The sequence below is a fragment of the Spea bombifrons genome, chromosome 2 (genome assembly GCF_027358695.1).
Source record: "Spea bombifrons isolate aSpeBom1 chromosome 2, aSpeBom1.2.pri, whole genome shotgun sequence".
Taxonomy (NCBI): domain Eukaryota; kingdom Metazoa; phylum Chordata; class Amphibia; order Anura; family Pelobatidae; genus Spea; species Spea bombifrons.
In genome coordinates, this window is record NC_071088.1 from 27707525 (window position 1) to 27730333 (window position 22809).

Consider the following 22809-nt stretch of genomic DNA (forward strand, 5'->3'; position numbering starts at 1 on the left):
AACGGGGAGAGGGTGTGCCCAGAAGATCCGCCTCTTTTACACAAAGTAACCTTATGGTGAAATGGCGGCACTTCCAGGAAACATCCTCTTTCCTGATTGGATGAACAAGGGAGATGGTGTGCCTGGCGGCTCTGCCTTTTTCCCTTAACTAACATCACAGTGAATTTCGCAAAAGGGTGGAGCCTCTGGGCACACACTCTCCCCCCGTTCCAATAGGGGGGAGAATGTTTGCCCGGAACCTCCGCCATTTTGCACAAGTCCACTGGGAGGTCATGTCCTGCTGTCTAGGGAGATACGGCTCACAAGAGTGGGTGAGTGCATGAGTGAGTCCAACCAAATTCCAAGGAAAGCTCGAAGATCTTTGCTTTGTTTTCGTTTGTTTCATTGAGGGTTCCCTCCTTGTTTTCTGGGATTCGTACGAATCCCCGATGCACAAGACAATTGCTCTGTGACCAGTTTTAAGGAATTCATAAGGAAGGATAAGCATGCTTTTTATTCACACTTTTAATTATTGATCCCATTATTAAATGTATATTTAAATATGTGTGTGTAATGTATGTATTTACACATTTCTGCTTTATATATACACATCCATGTGACTTTCAGGGGGCACCCTTGGCAGGCATGTTGTATGCTATGTAACAGAGTTTTAGATAACTCTACTTTGCGCCTCATGTTCTAGTAGCTCCATGTTACCATTAGCTTAGAAGTGGCAGATCCCACAAATCAATAAATTAAAAATAATAGTTATAATTGTTACATGCATAGTTCCTCAGGTACAACAGAACATACATATATAAGGTTTCATTACAAACCTTCTTCTGGAGATGTGGAGATTGGGACAGCTGTGAGGTCATTAATCACATAATCAAACATTCGCCCTTCTTTGGCATACTTCTTCAATATTGGGACACAGTCTTCAACTAAAACCTAGGCGAAGCAGAAATGACAAAACAATCATCCAATATGTCACAGATCTCCAATTAATTTAACACTTAAACCACTTTAAATATCCCATTTTTAATAAATTAAGAAAAATACAAGTGGAACTGTGCAAAACAAGATCCAGGCAGAGATATGTTTTAACCACTTTCACTATATGGCAAACCATTTACAACTGTAAATCCATCGGCACTTTCTTTAGATTCCTCAGATTGCCTCCAAAGGGAATGCCAATCATGGGTGGCCATGATTCCAGTATATATATTAATTATTGTTTTAATTGTCTCAGCATATTCAAAAAGTGTATAAAATAATAATACTCATATGATTAAGACATCTGTATTGCGCACAGTTAATGCCCCCAGTGAGACCCATACAGTGTGAAGCTTTTCATTAGACTAATGTGCTTCATGTACTTTGCAACTTTGTTACAGTTGAACTGATCTCCACTGCTACTTCTCTGCTGGGTGCAAAGCCTAGAAAGCCAAGAAGTCTCAAGTGAAACATTAATTCCAAGATTATTCTTCAAGCTGGAACTCACTGGTATATTCAGAAAAGATCGATATGTCAAACTTAATTTTTTTTTGTTTTACTTGCTAATTATTTATATAAAGACAGTTATGGACATCCCACCTTTCCTCTAGTCGTGAAGTCACTGTGAATGGCCCTATCCCCCTTACTAGGGATAGGGCCATTGCTGGGCCAGACAACAGGCCGAGACCGGTCTACCAAGTCCTAGCATAAGTTGTCCGGCAAACAGATATGCATAGCATACAGCCACATACCTGATAACAGTCACCTTTGAGATTGTCTAACACGTCGCCACATGTCTTTCGCATATACTTCCTACATCCGTCAATCACCATTTGGTCTATGTTTAAAGCACGTTAAGGTGTAATGTTGTTTCCATGTTAAATGCCTCATTTAAATTTATCTTCAGAAAACCACCCCCATTTCCCGTACAGTATAATAGAATGTTGTGCCATTCTGTGCCAAAGTGATAGTTTATTCAGTCACATGACCCCTGTTCTTCACACCACTCGTTCTGCCACTACAAGGACAGAAATATGCAATTTTGGGGGGCAGGTCCACTTTTAGTCTTTAAACTTCATCTTGGATTAAGTGGTATTTTGCTAACACTGCGATGGTCCACCTTATTATAGGTACAACCATCTTAACTTCCCGTTCCTGTTCCGAGCCAACATTAATGAGACAAAATTATACTTAATTTCTGGAAAGGGTTTGGAGATCTAACGGTATCAGGAATAACATTTCTAATGTTGCATTAGGTGACAAAAGTCAAATTACGCAGAGTAAGCGGAACTGAGCCTCCAAGGTATTTTTCCTCTTTTGTAAGTTGCTTTTGTAAGCATCGCTAAGGAGTTATAACAACATCAGGCGAAAAAATATACTAGTTCATCCCCATTGGGTGAAAAGCAATGTTTATAATATCTGCCAAACAATTACAATTATCATTTAACAGACAAAACGCACATCTAATAAGATTCTAAAAATATATACTGTCCAGTACCCCCAGTGCTAGTATCAGGAGAGGCGTACAGATGAGCGCAAGCATGCATTCCTACCTCCACTCAGCTGTCCCATTAATAGAAAATAGAACGGAAACGGCTGAGGCGGTTAATATAAAGTGGCTACAGTATACCGTACGTGTGGGGTCAGCAGATAGGAGGAGGACATGCTTAGTGGGCCTAGAATTACTAAAAAAGATTAAGATGTAGAGCAGGATACAAACTTTGCATTTTGGTCATAAAAAAGATAGTGGGAAAAAAAAAAAAGGTATGGCAAATTATGTCCCCCCCTCAGTTTTTTTATGAATGTCAATGCAATAAATGTATATATATTTTTTTTTAAATAACAGCATACAAAAGTAAAACAGATTAGAAAGGATATCTCCACCATGGTAGCCATTTTTGGTTTCAGTTTGACCAGCTCATAAAGTATGCCTCCATCACCACCTCCAAGAATCAAAACTTCTTTCCCATAGTAGTCTTCCTTGCCACTGCCCATAATGGCATGGGTATATGGCAGGTCGCTTTCTGCCAAGTCTAAAAGAAGAAAACATTAGATGTATAGTCAGTTACAAAGGAGTTTCAACCCCCTCACTTCACTATTCATTATGGCAGGTTGCTCTAGCAAGAAGGTCTTAGCTGTATATAATATAATGTATAATAATTAACGGGAGAAGAGACTTTGAAGTAAGCCCATGGCGGTTGGCAGAGTGCTACTGCAGCTACCAGGTTTTTCCCAGAGATAAAAAGACATAATATTATTATCTTTTATTTATATAGCGCCAACAATTGACGCAGCGCTTAATACAATAGATATATTCAAATATGCACTTTAATGAATGTGAGGTCCCTTAAAATTTTTGCACAATCCCCCTATCGATTTGATTCTTTCTCAATCTGACAGCTCATTGGCTCCTTTACCCACCCCACCACCGTTTTCTGCGCAGCAGATGTATTTGGCTGAACACTTACTGCCAGTCAGCCCCAGCACCGACTCGGCAAACATTGTGGGGAGTCTAATGAGAACCCCTGTGCCAATGTGCAGAAGGAGCTCCCACTGATTTCAATGAGAGCACTTTCCTGCCACAGATTGGCTGCTTGAAGCAGCCAATCAGCAGTGAGAATTGTCAGACCACAGAAGACACAAGTACCTCCAGTGTTGTAGCTTCTATCTACAGAAAGTCCATTATTTACTAGTTTCTTTTCAAAGGATGCATATGACAGTGCTTCTTTAGGGGGCTGTCAGGGATGTAAACTGCCCCCCTTACACTGTGTATTTTAAATGGCCAGCCAAGCTCTTCCTGCAGCAAATGCTTACAGGGGTTGGGCCTTCATAATGTAAAGTGAGGTCAAGGAGTTGAATTCATAACTTTTGTTAAAACCCTCCCTTTATTGAATAGACTCCCAGAGAAAAACTACACTAATTACTACTACCCTCCCAGCAACTTGACTTGTAGAAGATGCTTTCAACGGAATCCTGCTTTGCAAAGCGTATGCTGAAACATATAGATACACAGCTATATATATATATATATATATATATATATATATATATATATATATATATACCGTATTGGCTCGGATATAGGCCGCCCCCGTATATAGGCCGCACCCTAAAAGGTTGGTGCTTTTTTAAAGAAAAAGTTTTTTCTTTAAAAAAGCACCAAAAAAAACATGCTGCCACTCTGTCCCCCCCCGAGATATGCTGCCACTGTCCCCCCCCCGAGATTTGCTACCACTGTCCTCCTCCTCCCCCCCCGATATGCTACCACTGTCCTCCTCCTCCCCCCCCGATATGCTACCACTGTCCTCCCCCCCCCCGAGATATGCTGCCACTGTCCTCCTCTGCCCCCCCCTCCTCGACTTACCGGGTGTCTTGCGGGGCCGGCGGGGGACATCTACGCAATACGCGTATGCAACTTCCGGTGCCCTGCAAGACACCCGGGAGTCTGCTCCGGTAAGTCGGGGGTGGGCAGAGGTAAAACGCATCGTGCGGATGGTCCGCACGATGCGCTTAGACAACCTCCCGTGCTGGCCCCCCCCCCCGTGGGAAGTGCTGGCAGGGGAGGCTGTCTGAGTGTATCGGAGAGTAGGATGCAGGTCCCCTGCACCGCTGCGGGGGATCTGTATCCTAACCCCATGTCCATGTCCCGGGCGTCGGGCGCTAGACCCCGAATATAGGCCGCACCCCCACTTTAAAGACTTAAAGTGGGGGGAAAAAGTGCGGCCTATATTCGAGCCAATACGGTATATATATATATATTATATAAGTACAGCACTAGAATCTAGGCCACCATATAAATGTCAATATCCCTACATACTACAAAATGTAGTATATTTGTATTGGTTTTTTTAAATCTAAAGACAATAATACTTACTAACATCCCCATTGAGGATAAGTATATTTCCAAACTGCTTAGAGTGAAGGATCTTTATATTCTGATAAGGCGAATCTTTACTGTAAACAAGTTCATCGATGTCGTATTCAACAAGGCGTCCGTCGGCTGTCGGCCAGTATCTGTCAACCGACGCTCCTCTAACAAGCGCAGGTAATCTAAGGAAAACAGAAAAGAAAAACTGTACAATATACATTATATACACAGACTTATCTCATTAATGCTCACCAGGCACTGGTTATGAAAAGGGGAAAAAAAGTACTAATAACATTTTGTATTATGTAATAAAACAGATTTCTTGGCTATTTTCTAAACTGTTTAATTACAGGGATAGTCTGGCATCTCATACAGCCCTACCAACAAAGGATACATATTACTATAGTACTGTAATAGAAAAAACTGCTGTCAATCACTAGCAGCGAGGCATTCCTACCGAAATGAACAGTGCTTTCTGTATGAAGAGCGCCATATGTGTGGATGTATCCCTCTATGCACTCAGATCCGAAAAGGGTATGATATAAGAATATGAATGCTGGAGTGTATCTTTCCCATATTTTCATCACTTGTAAAAAGCTTTACAAGAATAGCAGGGAAAATACAAGACTGTACATCTGCTTGTACAATAAATTCAAAATAATCCATTGTTCGGGAATACAGTAAGGTTTAAAGAGAATATCAATATGGTACTTCACAACCAAATTTCAATATTAAAACTAATTCGATTTCAAACAGGTTTCCAATAGAAAATCCAGTTTATGAAAGCTTAATTTAGATCTGTGACACATCACAAACATATTAGTATGTTCCCTTTCCAGGGCCAGCAGATCCGTGGGCGGCCGGCAAACTAACATTGAAAACAGCCGCCGAGCAGCCGCGAGCGGGATTGGAAGCCTCCTCCGGCGCCAGGGGCGGGCTGGGCAGGGGGACAATTGCCCCCCAGGCCGCCCGAAATCCGCTACTTTAATTCTTCTTTTTTTTAAATTTAATATGGCAAGCCAGACCGGCTTTATGGTAGAGTGGCATATAGGGGATTAAAAGGCATATAGGGGATTAAAAGGCATTTCAGGGGGCACAGTGGCAAGCCTGGGGCAGATGTGCATAACTAAATATATTCTTACAAGAATATCGTGAAGAATAATGTGATCGCTGTTTTGTTCCACTGAATAAAAATGGAACTTTTTCATCTAAAAATGTTTGCAGTAGCAAATGTTTGGATTCCATTATGTGTAATGTATTTCATTTATTAGGGCCTTTTAACACTTTTGCTTTCTGTCACTTTAATACAAATAATGTGATAAAAAGAATGTTTGGCAAATAGTGTGACTCGGGTGTGTATAAGCGGTGCGTGTGGGTATAAGAGCTCGACCGCAAGATAAACTATATGGGGCTGGTCTCCAAATATTTCCAGGGCTGCTTTTCAGTCCCAGTCCTGCCCTGTCCCCTTCCCCTATAACCCTAACCAAAGAAGATAAAGCAAGAAACCAATTGATCCCATCATCTCTACAGTGTAAGGTTGCGAGCAGAGCCCTCTTTACCCAATATATCGGTTAGTTTTAGTCTGTTCTGTAAAGATCACAGCGTAAATTGCTGCAGCTATATAAATAAAAGATAATATCAGGTCCGCTTTTCCATAAGAATACCATAAAATTAATGCAGTTCATGCTACAAGTCATTGCCTTCTGTTGCCACTAGAGGGTGATAAAACACAAGGAACTTCCAGTACAAGTTCATGGCCCAAATAATACATTTACTATATAATTATATATTTACATTCATACATACACGCACATATGTGCACACATATATTCGTGTGTTTTATACTATACTATAGAACTTTGAAGACTTTATATTTCACTGACAAGAAAAATAGGCAGGACAGGCATGTTTATAATAAAATGGAGCGGCCACTTGCAAATGCTAAAGAGATGGAAAACGTTCTCATCTTAAAAATTAAATACCAGTAAGTTCATTTTCTTAAAAATCGGTATGTGTCTTCCTAGGTTCACATGCATAATTACTTCCCTGCTGCCATGAAGCAGCTTCCAACAAAAAGGGATACACAAGCAAGATAACACAGTGTCTTCTACACTACAGAAAACAAACACTGAAATTATTTTTCTGACAGATTAAAATTGTGGATTTCAATAAAAATAATATTAACTTGAAAACATGTCATGTTAAACAAATTAAAAAAAGAAATAAGGAAGCTTAAATGCAAAAAATAAGCAAACACAAGGCCGAAAGGAAAGTGTGTGTTCTTGGAAGTCAAACTACTTACCGTTTCACCTGTTTGATACTATTGTGCAAAGTTTCTTTCATTTTCTCCTCTATCTGGTCTAATAGCTGGGAAAATGCAAAAAAATAGTAGATAAGAAAAATGTAACAACCAAAACAAAATCCAACTGCCACATGAGTTCTTTGTAACCAATGTGATCATCAGTAAATGAACTAACGTAGGATAAGCACATGTCAGGAGTACACAAGCTATCATCTTCCATTGTATCTCGGTACCAAGTACGATGCATCATTGGTGCAAAAGCAGCCAACAATTGAGCACACAATGTTACATAAGAAAACTGCATCAATTACAAGATTGAGAGACTCAACTCGTGTGACTTTTTGTGTGTATTTCTCTACAAGTCTTTGTCCAAATGTAAAAAACCCTGTTTTAATACTGAAAGACAATCAGATCATTTCTAATTTTTATTGATTAGTAGCAAAAAAAACATGTATATACTCACCTCCTGAGCGAAATTCTTTTGATCTGGCTCATCATTAGTCTGGAGATCGATGAGCACTAAACCGTGGGGATAAATTCTTACTGAAGAAAAACTAGGAAAACAATGAGGACAATCAATTAAACCAGTAAGCATCGTAAACTAAATAGGAATCATGAAACCAGAAGCCGGCCTAACAAGAATTCACGTGTGAACAGATTCCTAAAGTGACAGTCAACAACCCAACACAGACTTGCCAAACATACATACATACATACATACATAATATGGTACATAAATAGAAGCCACAGAGATGGCAGCAACAAAAGAGGGCAAACGCATGGAAGGCATTTCCATGCAAAAAGGTGTTATTTTCATGGTTACATGCACCCATCATAAGTAGGACCGTACCTTCTAATTCTAGATGTTCAACCCAACAGCTGCTGTCCATGTCCATTACAATGCAATAAAGCTTGCATGTTTGGAATTCATGCGTTACCTTGCCCGTTGGCCACTTCAGAGAACGTGACTGGAGCAATTAGTTTTTATCTTTGACTTTCCCATTTAATGGCATATTTCTCCCACCAGCTCATAGAAGCATCAATTTCAACAATTAATCCCTCAGTCAACAGAAACTACCCAAGGCATTTCATTTTGAGATCCATAGAATGTAGCATGATTGTCATCATCTACTCCGCTAATGGGAATAGTATTCTATTAGCGCATTTGCCTGAATATTACATATTCAGATAAATTGTAGCCCAATAACATGAAAACCGAATATCAGCTGTGTTTGCTAAATGAGGAAGTTGAGTAATAATAGCCAGAGTCACAATAAGGATTAGGTTTTAAGATGATCAGTTAGAACTTGGCATGTAAATGAATGCCAATCATACAAGACATTGAACCTCACATGGAAAACTAATACTACTTTTACCACATATTTATATAGAGAGAATAATAAGAGCAATTGATGAAAAACAAAACGTGGTTACACTGTGAATCTCAAGACTTGTATGCATGACTATTAAAGCGATCCCCATATTTTTACAAGACATCATTAAAGCATAAATTTTTTCGGCTCACTGATGCCATTTATTCATCAACACACAGCATTACACCCATTTAATTTGCCATTGGCTACTGGCATGTACAGGTATGGGGAGCATTCTCCATGTCCTTTCAGTCCAGAGTCACATCTGTCTGGTCCAAGGAACACTACTCTGTTGGACAGGCAAATGTGCCCTGGAGCCAAAAGGGGCAAGGAAAGTACCTCTACAGAGTGCCTGGAGGACTCATCGAAATCATACTAAGGAAACGGCTGAAAACAACGGCATGGCCATAGCAATCTACAATCTCAAATGAACATGTCATTGGATGAAAAACCTACGTAACTTGTGGAGTAAAGTGCCTTTAAAAAAAATGTATATGTTAACATTAAAATGCAGAACAAAGAAACCTTATTTCCTGTTCAACTGATCCTACCGCAAGATTCGATTTTAATTTTCTTCTTGAGAAACTCAAACTGTACGAGAAACTGAAGAAACATTTAATAATTATAAAGACTTACCAGAATAATTTATCTGTATATTTCCATTAGAGTAGGTCTCCCATCATTGCATCTGAACAGGGGGGGGGTCTTTCATCTTAAAATACGATACACTCTCTACTTTAGAATATTAATACGATGGCAAACGTAATTTGGATTGTAACACCAGTCATCTTAATGACACTTTTGTCATGGTTACATGCATAATAAAACTTTACGGGTAAGCCATGTAGTAAGGTATCTTAACTATGAGTGCCAGGGGTTAGGGCACAATTTCCCGTCAGGGTGCATGGCAATTTTTGAAGTTCTGTTTTAATATGCCGAAATATAAAAAAAACGGCCAAAAATAATCGTCCTCAGGGGCCAGGCTGCTTAGCTGTGCATTGGCCGCACAGTGTGCATCCAGCATCTCTTGTACTGGTCAGGAAAAGCAGCAAAGTCATGTGAATGCCCGTCACATGACTCCTCTCCGTTCCTTCTTCCCCTGGGGCGGGACAAGAGAAGTTGCTCACACACCAACACAGAGGGAAGCAACAGGGCCCTTGCAGAATTCTGCAAGTGAGAGATCTGCAGTTCAGGTAAGGGCAGGGAGGGTGTATGAGCAAGTATGCCTGATTAAGGGAATGAATGAGTATATGAATGAGTGTTTGTGATAGAATGGATGTGTAAGTGGGGGGGGGGGTAGCATGGCATAGGGAGCCAACATATCAACAATAATATATATTTGATAACGGCAATCACACTCCTATCATGCCCAGGTTTTAGCATGTACTGGCTGCCTGGGCATGATAGGAGTATGATTGACGTATTTATATATATATATATATATATATATATATATATATTATTGTTGATTTTTTTGGTCCAATTTGCGTGTTAACCACACTTTTATTAAAAGCACAACCAAATATATATATATATATATATATATATATATATATAATTGTTAACAGTAATCGCACTCCTTTCATGCTAAGTCATGCCAGTACATGCTGGAATCTAGGTATGCCTGAGCATGGTAGGAGTGCAATTGCTGTTAATTATATATATTAATATTAATGTTATTGCATTTTTTGTCTAATTTTGGTGTGTTACTTTTAATAAAAGTGTGGTTATTTTTTATCTATTTTTATTAGGTGGGGGGTCATTTTCGTTTTTTTGCCAGTAAATCCAGAATTTTCATATCGGTGCATCCCTAATATTGTTTGTTTGTTTGTTTCCAAGAGATGTTAAGCGATTAACAGATACATAGCCTAGGGTAAACAGGCATCCTTTCACATGATATATTGGTAAATATACAAAATGTCCCCTCCATTATTTCACCATTTATTCCAAACCAAATATTAAAAATAACTTAAATTGCTTTTTTGTTACCCCTTTTTATACCCATAATGTAAACGTAAAAAACAGATGGTGGTTGTACATGCATGTAAGACTGCACACAGAGCCCATGAAGGTCACAGTACGCAATATAGTGTAGGGTAGGCATTAACTAAGCAGAAAATACTGTGCTGGGGAGTACACCAACTTCTTTACACTTCTGGTCTATCTGCTTCAGGAAACTACAGCTCCTCATCAGAACAGCATCAGAAAGTGATGAAGTCAACAAAAGCTCAACTTTCCATTTTTTGTTTTGTTTAAATAGTTATGCATTTTGGTTTTCCTTTTTTTCTTAGTTGTGGTGAATGGGTTTGGAGGGGACAGGGGCATCTGCGACCAGGCATGCCAGGCAGTTGATCAATACTTGGTACATAGTTGTTTTTTTTGGCTCTTTTTGGTTGGATACGTACAACATACATAGCTTGCACTCAAAGAGTTCAGCAAATTTTCTTCTTTCCCGTTTACTGAACCCACACAAGTTATATATTGTTTTTTTCAGGACAAGGAAGGCTTTCTTTAGATGACATTGTTTTGATTGTATCATATTATTTACTATTTAAAAAAAGTATAAAATATGGTGAAAAAATTTGAAAAAAATGACTAACGTTTAGTTTAAATCTTTTACTCATCTATAAAAGGTAATAAAAAAAACCTGCTAAATAGATTCTAGTATTCGTCCTGAGTTTAGAAATACCCAATGTTTTTATGGGTTTTTTTTTGCTTTTTTCTACACATTATGGTAGGGTTTTGCTATTTCAAAGCCATTTTTTCCAAATCTGGTAATTCTTCCTCCCATGTGCCATTTCGGGTATCTTTGAAGCTGGCCAATGACCGAGGCATTCCAGCGACACCATTGAAGTTTAGGAGGTGATCATTGAGGCATTATAGCAATACCGTTTGGGTGCAGAAAGCGAACGTAGATCGCTTTCTGCACCCGTTTAAAGTCATGACGGTCCAGGCACGTCAATTGTCACTAACCGGATGTTAGTGCATGACGTGCCAGAACCGGCAATTGTCATTAAGGGGTGAAAAATACTCTCAGGAAGTACTCTTACATGCATCGTTTGTTGGTTAGCTATACAGGGCATTAAACTGTCCCTTTAACTTCCTATTCTCTGCATCTGCATGGCAGGTGGTCATTATCTCATCCTTCCTGTTGAGTTGCTGATTGCTGTTGATTGGTTCAGTCTTTGTAGGGTGGCTTAGAAGAAAGAGAACCTTAGGATATGAAATTGACTGAATAATCTTGATGCAGTCAAGCTTGGTTACAAGAATGGTCAGTGACCATTCCTCTTAAATTAGACCTTTAGAACTATGATACGTTAAGGGCATTTCTTATTAAAAGAATCTATTTTTTTATTTAATTTTTTTGCTGATTGCAAGTGTTGGCCTTTGTAGCGAAGGACCCAGAAAGTCTAAATATGCGCCGGTTAGTATAAAGGCATTTGACTCCTTGGAAACAGTAGAATATTTTGAAGATTAGATCAGATTGTTATATTGTACATTATTTCCCTATTTTCAGCTCAACAGGAACAGTGCAACAATAGGCAAACTTGGATTCCAAGAAACTGGCTGTTTAAAGCTGATTATTGTGTTCTGTGAAAAATGAGCTTGGTATAAATATATAAACTACTCCCTAATGTTTTCTGAGGGCGCTGAGATAATGCTGCTTAAGGACATGCCAAGCCAAAAGGTCAAATCTATAATGGTACAGATCCAGGGCACAATGCCAGATAACCAAGATTAACAGTCAAATTACTTTCACTCTGTCTAAATACGTTCCTTCCTTTAACTCCTTTTTAATCCTGTACAGTTGTATGGCAAAGTATTTTCCCCAGTCTGATTTTCTGCATGTTTTGCCACTCAAATTCTTTAGATCTTCAACCAAAACCATGGTAAAGAAATATATATATTTTGATGCTGTATTTATTAACCCTATCAGGATCAGGGGGGTTTCACATCCTAATGGCCAGAATTTTTTTTTTAACCATGTTTGCACACACACAAATTATACACTATTTTATAAAAAAAAAATAATAATATGAAAAAAATCTATGCTAAAATAGAAAACAAAAGGTTTTGCAATTTGACTTTTGAAATTTCTTCTACACAGTAGGCGCCACTGCTGAACAATGACTCAGCTTATGTTCGTCAACATACACAGTTTTTGGTTTTTTTTTATGTTCTTGAGAACCACATCCATCCTTTACATTTAACCCTGAAATGATTGCATGGGAGCACTAAATAAATTGACAGAGATGCAATGTCCAGTGCAAGTCACCAAAAAGAAGAAAAAAAGAAAAAAAAAAAAAGAGGGCGAGAGTCCACCTGCCACTAGACAACCTGATCTCTCACAGCAAAAAGTCATGACTGGCAAGGATGTCCTAAGTGGCATCCTACCACCTTTTTAATGGACGCATATTTATGTCTACAGGGGCATTAAGGTGTTAAATCATTTCTGCAACTTTTAGAAAAATAAACTGCTTAAACTCAGTGACATTTGCGTGTTTTCAAGCAGGGACTGCTAGTTTCATGCCCTGCAACAACATCTTAATGTATAAACCATTCCATAAAACTGATGGTTCCTTCAATGTCGGTAAACAATGTTATTCAAATATTTAAATACACAATCTATATGAATCAAACGCCTAAATTATGTATTCACCTTGGGACAGCTATCTTTACTTTCTGTTCTTGGAGTCTGCATGATTATTTTTTTTAAAGGTTTTTTTTGTGTAAAACACCACCAATATCCATCCAACCCTAATATGGGACAACACAAAGCTTAGATGTGCAATATAAACACATTCCTTTCATTTTTGACTGTGTGCCACAGCGAGGTTTAGTTAATTAAGACCAACTCCAATAAAATTCACCAAAGCATTAATCAGAAGCCTGATTAAACAAAGACAGGATATCAAACATTTGGTGACATGCAGCGCTTTAAAAACCCAACTGCCATTTCACAACCTCAGTGCTACAAATATATTTTTTAAATGGAGTAATTGATTTTAAATCAGATTATATAATTGTAATTTTTTGTTATTATACTACACCTGTAAATATTAATACCGAGTTTAAAAAAAAAAGTCTGCAATGAAAACTCTGTTACTTCTGTTATTGTTATCTTTATTGAATCTACTTAAACTACTTTATATGAATATATATATATATATATATATATATATATATATATAAATATATATATATATATAAAAAAATATATATATATATATATATATATATATATATATATATATATAAAAATATATATAAATATATATATATATATGTTAAATGAATAGTTCTATGTCCATCGGCTCCAGTATGATCCTCCACCAACGCACTGCAAAGCCATTTGATGCTAATGATCCTTCATTTCCGACGATCCCTCGATGAAGATTACATTAAAATTTTCCTGTCAACCATTGCAGGGTGTTGTAAGAAGCCTCGTTGATTCTCGCTGGATTGTTTTATGTACCGACGCTGCTAGATATGTTTTGTAACTGATCAGCGCCCCTGTAAATACTATGATAATCTTCAAGGCTGGAAGAAATATGGTTTCCATGGCAAACAGGATATGCTAGAGGCCAGGATGAGCAAGGAAATGCATGGCCATGAAAAACCTCTACTCCCTAGGGCAGGGCTCAGGAAACGGAAGAAAGCACTTCCAGATGCCTAGGGTTTTATAGGACATGGGGGCACTGGCTGGGACTACCAACAGGTGGTACACCCAATATTGGTGTATTGGGCCCAGCCAACCATGGGACCCCCATTTCCCCGATCTCTGAAGAGCATGGAAGCTGGACTCCTCTGCTTGGCTGCACCCCATGCAATAGGTCAGTAACCGAAGTGCCCAGCGAGGTCACGTAACGTGCATTATGTGGCCCCGTTACCACGGTGTGATTTCTGTGTAAGAAAAGGTTTGTAACGGAAAGGCATTTACCTTTCACACAGTTGATAAATAACTGTCTGAATTTCAACAGTAACGCTGCTGGCTGCTAGAATGCAACGTATTTGTCTTGATTGCAGCTCATATTGCTAAACTAGATAAGTTTTAGGAGTGTCCGTTCTTATCCGGATTAGCATTGATATAATGGACAAATCAACATGATTCGGAAAACATATCCAGCATAGTTATTTTTCTATGGTTAATTATATGGAGATCTGATTAGACCTGGCAGTGATAACATTTTGAAAGCTTAACTTAAGGACAATGATCTTCTTTCTTGTGCAACATTAACTGGAAAGTGCTGTTTAATCCCTAAATCAACTCTGATTCAGTTAGCAGCTTCCTACTACTGAGCACATTTCAGTCATCTGCCTGCGTTATGGTTATGGTCACAGCATTACTCACAATATAATCTTGGCACCAAGGGTTTTTGGGCTAAATATCACATATATTTAATGTCCTCATGTGAGAAAGGAAGGACACCAATATCCCTACTATATATTATTAATTAACCCCATAGAGATGGTGATGAGCTTTTCTTTGTCAACAGGAAAGGCACTGTGTAAGGTTTATCTTCTCAAGCATGGACATCTGGTCTTCGGTGTAATGGAAGTATGTCATCAAAATATCATTGCTCGTCCTTAATTTCAGCGGTTTGTTCACCTGAGACACGACACCTTTGCATTCTTTTGAACAAGAAAGAGAAGATGAAGAAGCAGAGACACTGAAGCGGTTGTCAGAGAAGGTAGAGAGACATGTGAGCATTTTAGTTTGCTTTGCTGGGGCCCATCCTCGTATATGGACATTTATACAAAGTAACTAAGTTTGCCCATTTCATACGAATCCAAATGCACAATTATACAAGCTAGTTAACAAGGCTAGTTCCTTATCGTCTGACCCAATTATGATGCAGGGCATAATGCTAAGCTTTAGAGCCCACCCTGTGGACAAATTAACCTACGGAGTCCACTTCAAATCAGAACTCAGGGCTTAACGGGTTCCACCTGAAGTTGCCCAGAGAAAGACTTTCCCAAGGGCTCTGGGTCAGCATCTTTAATTTCTGGATGAGAGAGTGGCGTTTGGTCCCAGCAACTAACTACCCTCAACCTACCCCTTGCCCACATCACAAAGGCCAGCCCTGCCCTTGATCACAGCCACAACCTATCCAGACTCCTATAAGAAGCAGTAGAAGAGACACTCCAGTCCTGGAAGGTTCCTAGGTATGCTTCTAAATCAAAGGGGAACCACCACCACCTTTCAAATGATCTCACAACGCAAGTCTTATAACTATGCACAACCACGTTTTAGCAGTCAGACACAGATCAGTGATACAAATGCTGGTTGATCAAACATCACTATTCATTAATCATCCCTTTATATCTCAAAGCCCCAATAAACCTTAAGCATGTGAGGCTCAAACATATTCCTGTAACATTTTCCTTGTCCCCCAATGATTCCTCCCACCACGAGGCCATCATTTTCAATTTCAATATCAAAGAGAGTCATTAAATTATTTTGGTATATAGAGCATACAAGTTCCAAAGGGATAAAGTGCGTTATATAATGCAGTCTGTTAAATGGTTCATTGACGTCATCAAGGGAACTGTTCAATGGGAAACCGCTAAATTCTATGAGAAAATACCCCAGGGCTTTAACATGACCTAGAAAGCTCACTGTGGCCATCCCGTTAACACACATATTGAAGTAACAGCACATTCATTACGTCTCTTTAATCCCTTCCATAGTTAAAGAGAAGGCAATGCACCAGACATACTGTACACTGCAGCGCAAAATTATATTTTGGTTCGACAATGACTAAATATATGACATAATCAACCTAATTGCGAAAAAACAGTCCAAATAAATAAGGAGGCATGTGGTGGATATCGTTCAGCGACATTGATTTTGTCTCCCATAAGTCTTTCCTGAGCAAGATCACAAAAATCACATCGGATCAATGCAGGTATGTAGTAAGAGCTGAGCCCACGCTGTGTGAGATACTCCTTTCTAGGCTCGATGCAGCTTGATGGTGCATCAGCCCGTTTAGCATCACGGTGGATGTGATAAAACGACAGTTGAGTCTCTGAATACTTTGATAATTGACACGTACCTCCCGTTTTTCGCAGTGTATGTAGCTAGGTAACCATGGTCTTCCCAACTATGCACCGTTTCTGTCATTTCTTGCTCTTGAAAAATAGGCTGTAGCGCTTTAATGATGTCATTTCCATCAGCTACAGAAAACAAGACAGGAAGGAAATTGTGTTATTAATGGGAAACCGTCACAGCTCTTGGCATATATATATATTTATCGGCACCATCTATAGCTGGTGTTTTTTTGTCAGTCAGTGCAATTATTTACTTTTACACACTTGACAATGATTTTTACAATCTACTCCCCTGACCCCCATGAGTCATAGTCATGAGAGGGCGATGGTGACTCTCCAAAAGGGTTTTTAAAGCGATTTAACAGCATAGATACCCCAAGAGGTATTTCATTTATTTTTAAACCCCTCATCCTACTGGGATGGGGTCTGTGATTTTCATAGTTTATTTTACTATATATTTACCCCCCATCTCCTGAACAAGGGGGATATTGTGGAGTCCTATACCCCCTGAATTGTATATTAACACCCCCATCCCACCCCAGTGTACAATGGGTGTGGTAGGAAGATAAACATAAGCCTCCTTGCTTAAAACGGGTCACAGTGAACTTGAGTGTAAGTGAATAACAAGTACGTTTGTAAGGCGTTTTGATGTGAGAACATGCAACCTTAGTCGAGTCTGGTCACTCAACCCTTAAATCTGCTGACCCCTTAAACAGACCCAAATGTGGAAGACTAATCATTCACATTCTTCTCCATCCTCCTCCTATGATATACACATACTTTATAATAGAGAATTACATATTTGTATTTAGTATACTCAACTGGAAGATGTAAGATTACTATCGTATCAGATGAAAAAGAATAAATCATTAAAATCAAATTTATATATATATTGAGTGCACACTTGCACACTTTTGAAATGTGTATATGCACTTAAATCCTTCTGTAACATGCTATTATTATTACTAATAAACGGACAGCTATCCATCTCCGTTTTCATCCCTCATCCTTTGCTTGTTGTACAGTCACCTTTATGTCAAGTAGGAGACCTATAGTATAGAGATGTTTCTTATGAGAATGTCTACCACCACCCAAAGAGCTGTATAGTACAATTATATGGAAACAAAGGACTATTGTATGTTCCATTCTGTGCGTTCTGTATTATGGGAAAAAACACACATGTACAAAGTAAATCAAAATCCAGCTTCATCTTCAAATTTCCTCTACCACTAATATTACACATATCCTCTAAAAGTTAGGCTTCTCTTACTAATAATAGCTGGAACAAGTCAAGTCTGGACATTAAAAACGTTTGTTTTTTCTTACTGCCAAATTGTAATTACACCGAGCAAACAGGCAGGGCACACAATGGCACAAAACAGCCTCAAAAATAATTGTACCTTCATACTTTATAAACACAGAGGAGTTACAGTGATTGTGACTGTTTTGGAAAATGCCACTGTGGGCTGAGGAGCTGCCGGATAGTGTTGTGTGCATGGGGGGGGGGGGTAAGAGGAAAAACAACTATATCTCTGTTGTGAACATATTACACATTATACCTATATATGCATTAACATGGTATATTACTATAGTTTCTGCTACATAACATTAGCAAGGTATTATCCAATTGCACGGTGGAAAAAACAGGCTTATTACCTTAGACCATTTCCCCAATGATGGTCTTCTGAGGAAAACATTTAATGTACTCTGCCATAATGCCAAAGGGCAGGTATGGTCTAGGAGCCCATGCTTGCACAAATCAAAATCCCTTGTTCCAAAAGACCTACCGTACTGGCCCGGATATAGGCCGCCCCCGTATATAGGCCGCACCCTAAAAGTTTGGTGCTTTTATAAAGAAAAAGTTTTTTTCTTTAAAAAAGCACCAAAAAAACCATGCTGCCACTCTGTCCCCCCCCCCCCCCGAGATATGCTGCCACTGTCCTCCCTCCCCGAGATATGCTACCACTGTCCTCCCCCCCCCCCCCCGAGATATGCTGCCACTGGATGTGCCGGCACCGGAAGTTGTATAAGCGTATTGCGTAGATGTCCCCCGCCGGCCCCGCAAGACACCCCGGATTCTGCTCCGGTAAGTGTGTGGGGGGGGGTGGTTCAGAGGTAAAACGCATCGTGCGGACGGTCCGCATGCGCTTAGACAACCTCCCGTGCCGGCGCACAACCCCCCCCTGGGTGCTGGCAGGAGAGGCTGTCTGAGCGTATCAGAGAGGTCCCGGGCGTCGGGCGCTAGACCCCGAATATAGGCCGCACCCCCACTTTAAAGGCTTAAGGTGGAGGAAAAAAGTGCGGCCTATATTCGAGCCAATACGGTATTTGTCTACCCTGCTATATATTTATATAAAGCTATTTGTGGCCCAGGAAATAATGGACTGATTAGTGCCAAAAATATCTGAAATGTAGCATTTGTATTTAATACACATTTGTGGGAAGGTTTTTCCCATGACCTTGGCATAATTCGTTTTCAGCACGTACCTGCAAACATATAAACCTCATGTAGTTCCTTTCCCCTTCTATCTCAACTGTTTGGTGAACAAATTAAAGTACCAAAATAATCACAATAAACATGCTACAGAACATAAGAAAAAACATTGTGGGAATCCAAGGAAGGGAGAGTCAGATAATGTGCACGGAAAAATAACACTAATGCTCTCCAAAAGATAACTCCATGCCAACATTGTTCAGTGTACATTTTTGGCAGCTCTGCAATGGATATAACCGACACAAGCAATTACATTATTCAGCAGCTTACCAAATACAGGCATACATATATTTTCAGTTATGTAAAAAAGTAAGTACACTCTTCTTTGCATTCTATTACATATCAGGACATAACAATCATATGTTCCTTAGCAGGTCTAAAAAGTAGGTAAATACGACACGACATATTACACCAAGTCATGATTTATCCAACAGAAATAAAGCCAGAATGGAGATGCCATGCGTGAAAAACTAAGTACTCCCTTAATCCATCCACGGGAATTAAGATGCTAAACTGCAGACAGGTGTTAACCCCTTAGTGACAAAGCCCGTACATGTACGGGCTCAAAATGCATTGTTTTCAATGGGTTTAGGGACCGCCCATTGTCCTTAAGGGGTTAATCCAACATCCTTGATTGATTGATCGATCGATCAATTTACCACTTAAAAAAACAACAAAGTTTTAGCAGTTTGCCACACGATGCCAAGGAGGAAAGACACCAGTCATCATAGAGAAGCAATTATTGCTGCCCATCAATCTGGGAAGGGTTATAAGTAGAGTTGGGAAGGTCTGGAAAAAACCCCCAGAAAAATACAGGTTTTTCCAGAAAAATTGAAACAAAATGGAGTGTGGAATATCTTCTTTTACAATAATAAATATGTTTATGATATGGCATTCAAACTATATTACATCCTTTATGAACTATATTACATCCTTTATGAAGGATGCAATGTGATCACATCCAACTTCCACAAATAAGGCCAATTACTTAACTTTTTCATTTGCACTCGGTGCTAAGGTGAAAAATCCAATTGGGTGATTGTGATCGCTCTCCCCGTCCAGTTCATGTAGGGAGGATTAGAGGAGATCTTTTGGTTTTTGTGTTGATGGTTTTTTTTATTTATTTGTTGCATTTGAGGGAAAGGGGGCGTTACTTATTCTCATGTATAGTTAAAATGTTCTCAACATATACGGACAAAAAAATAAAGTTACTTGCTTTTATACAGCAGCAAGACTGTATACGCAAGCGCCAGGAACAGCCATGCACAGGGACGGGGGTTGCACCATATAACCTTGAGTTGGGCAGAGAAGTGGAATTACCGAACACTGTTCACCTGCCAAGAGGAATGTGACCCAGAGACCAGGGGAAGCAGCTCTTCAAACCTGGCGAGTCACGTCAAATGCATGCTGTAGTAATGTTTGCATTGACCATACATTTTACTGCAGGTAAATAAGTGCATGCATCTTACGTAACTCCTCCCCCACCTATCGCTACTGGAACCAGGAAGCATTTGTGTGTACCGTTCTTGCACATGCTCAGTAGCACTCCCATTGAAATTAATAGTAGTGGTGGTAGCCAATGACATAAGCTACCTGAAGGGTGATATTTGCTAGCAAACATGTCAATGCCTGCTGCTGCTCCTGTTGATATCAATGGGAATGGTACTGAGCATGTGCAGGAAATATGCTTCCTGCTTACTCCTTGGGTTTCAATGGAGGCAGCCAGAACTTCAATAACTAAAAGAAAACCCCTGCATTGACTTATATACAGAAACAATCAAATCCATCCTAAATGAAAATAGAGAATATAAGGAAATTCCAGTGCACATTTACACAACACCGCACCAAAAAAAAGGGTTTAAAAAAAAAAAAGGTACTGTAAATCACAGTAATGTTTGGCTCACAGACCCTAGTCTGAGTATTATCTGAGCAGTATTTTCATACTACTGAGATATAAATTCCCAGTGCTTTTCCCTGTGAGTCTTCATTTTAAATGCATAGGCAATATGGATACCCACAAGCTATGCCCCTGCCCTCGAGGCATTTACTCTACATGTGAACTATATGGTGGGAAAGGTGGAAAAGGGAGAAAAACAAGACAGACGAAGAAAACCAAGTATTTTAAACAGAGATGTGTCGACAATACGCACCCCTGCTCTTGTAACAACACATTGCCTGCGCTACATACTAAGCAGCTACACTAGTATTAATGTGCAAATGTTTGGATTTTTTTCGAAGAGTTCGCTCCAGTGCACCTACTGTCTTCTACTTACTCCAGAACACTAAACCATTATCCTAATATCCCAGACTATTTACTTCTCAAGAACAAAATGCTTCGGGGGGGCCTCTTAAAAAAAAAACCTCCAAATAAAACGAAGCATACTCTTCCCCAGGGAAAAAAACGCAACGCCAAATGCCAGGTGTCCTACTTACAGGACGGTAAACACATATGCCCATTCATACACTACTGGAGGATCTTATACCATGACTAAATGAAAGCTGCTTATAAAATAGAACACTAAGCGTAGAATGAAAGTCCAGAACCGTTGTGTTAAAGTCTGTATCTGGAATCAATTCTGGTCTATAGCAGATTTGTAAGGGATACTACAGAGAACATTTGTACTTTAATGCGCAAAATAGCTGACAGGTCCCTTTAAATTTACATGTAAATGCATTGGAGGAGTCTACCGAATTGCCCCTCTCTACGGGTATTTTCTGTATGGGGGGGTGTTCGGCTGAAGTGATATAGTTACCGCAAGTTAGCTCCAGTGCTAGCTGGGTAAACATCGCAATGAAATACCTCCCAAGCACATGCATGGAAAGCTCTCCAATTGATTTTGACCACTTCCCCGACAAGGATTGGCTTCTTCAATCAATCAGTGATGATTACTGTAGTGAATATATATAGTTGTATATTAAATACTCCCTTTACTAAAATATGAAAATAAAAAAAAACAAATCAATTACGTGTGCCTAGCTTCAAAACTGACTTTACCTGTATTTCAAGGTCATCGGCGGTACTTTAAGTAAAATGCCCTCCAGACTCATGCAAATTATGCGAAGCTCTGTATCCAAGCACAACAATTAACTGAACACGTGCATTCTCAGCCTTACTGTAAGCTTTAGCCTATGGCAATGAGCGTGGAAACATGGACTGTTAACATAAAAAGTGATCATCAGATGATAACATTAACACAACCTTCATCACACGGCCTACCCAATGCCTAGTAGACCTGTATGTGCTGCTCGTCACAAGACCTGCAGATGCTGCCAGCAAAGTAAATAAAAGAATGACATCACTGAAGCAACATCTATCTCTGCTTTGCTATCCCGTCATCTACTAATCAAGCAGTGTTTTCACCTCCTGACATCACAGGTTTATTCACCGGTGGCCAATGCTGTTAATCAGGAGCGCGCGTGCACAAGCCTTGAGGGAGGGGGGCCGCACATACACAGAACCTACTGCATTTCCAATTTGCAGACAGAACCCATCAACATCATTTTAAGCCACTGGCACGGATACCTGCCAGACAGGCTTGATTACCAAAGAACAGGGGAGAGAGTTAAGCTGTCTGCACCGAGTGCCTGGCAGAAACATTTCTGATAGCATGGGAAGTAGAAAGTTCACCAACTATTTCATAAAGACATAATTAAGAAAAGAAAGACACATTAAGGAAACCGATAAGGCTGAGAATACAAGGCTTTAGATCTGTGTTTTGGTCATTTATTTCAGCAACCTTGCACA

At 39.5% G+C, this 22809-nt stretch overlaps 1 protein-coding gene across 1 annotated transcript in view; it reads right to left on the reverse strand.

The window, feature by feature from the left end:
* The window catches only part of SMS (spermine synthase), a 57743-nt gene that overhangs the window by 29125 nt on the left and 5809 nt on the right, over nt 1-22809 (reverse strand). The window contains exons 2-8 of the mRNA XM_053457275.1: nt 16576-16696; nt 7609-7699; nt 7146-7210; nt 4850-5025; nt 2851-3008; nt 1728-1814; nt 816-930 (exon numbers count right to left, since the gene is read on the reverse strand). Of these exons, the coding sequence (XP_053313250.1) occupies nt 816-930; nt 1728-1814; nt 2851-3008; nt 4850-5025; nt 7146-7210; nt 7609-7699; nt 16576-16696 (813 nt within the window). The remainder of the gene's footprint in view (nt 1-815; nt 931-1727; nt 1815-2850; nt 3009-4849; nt 5026-7145; nt 7211-7608; nt 7700-16575; nt 16697-22809) is intronic.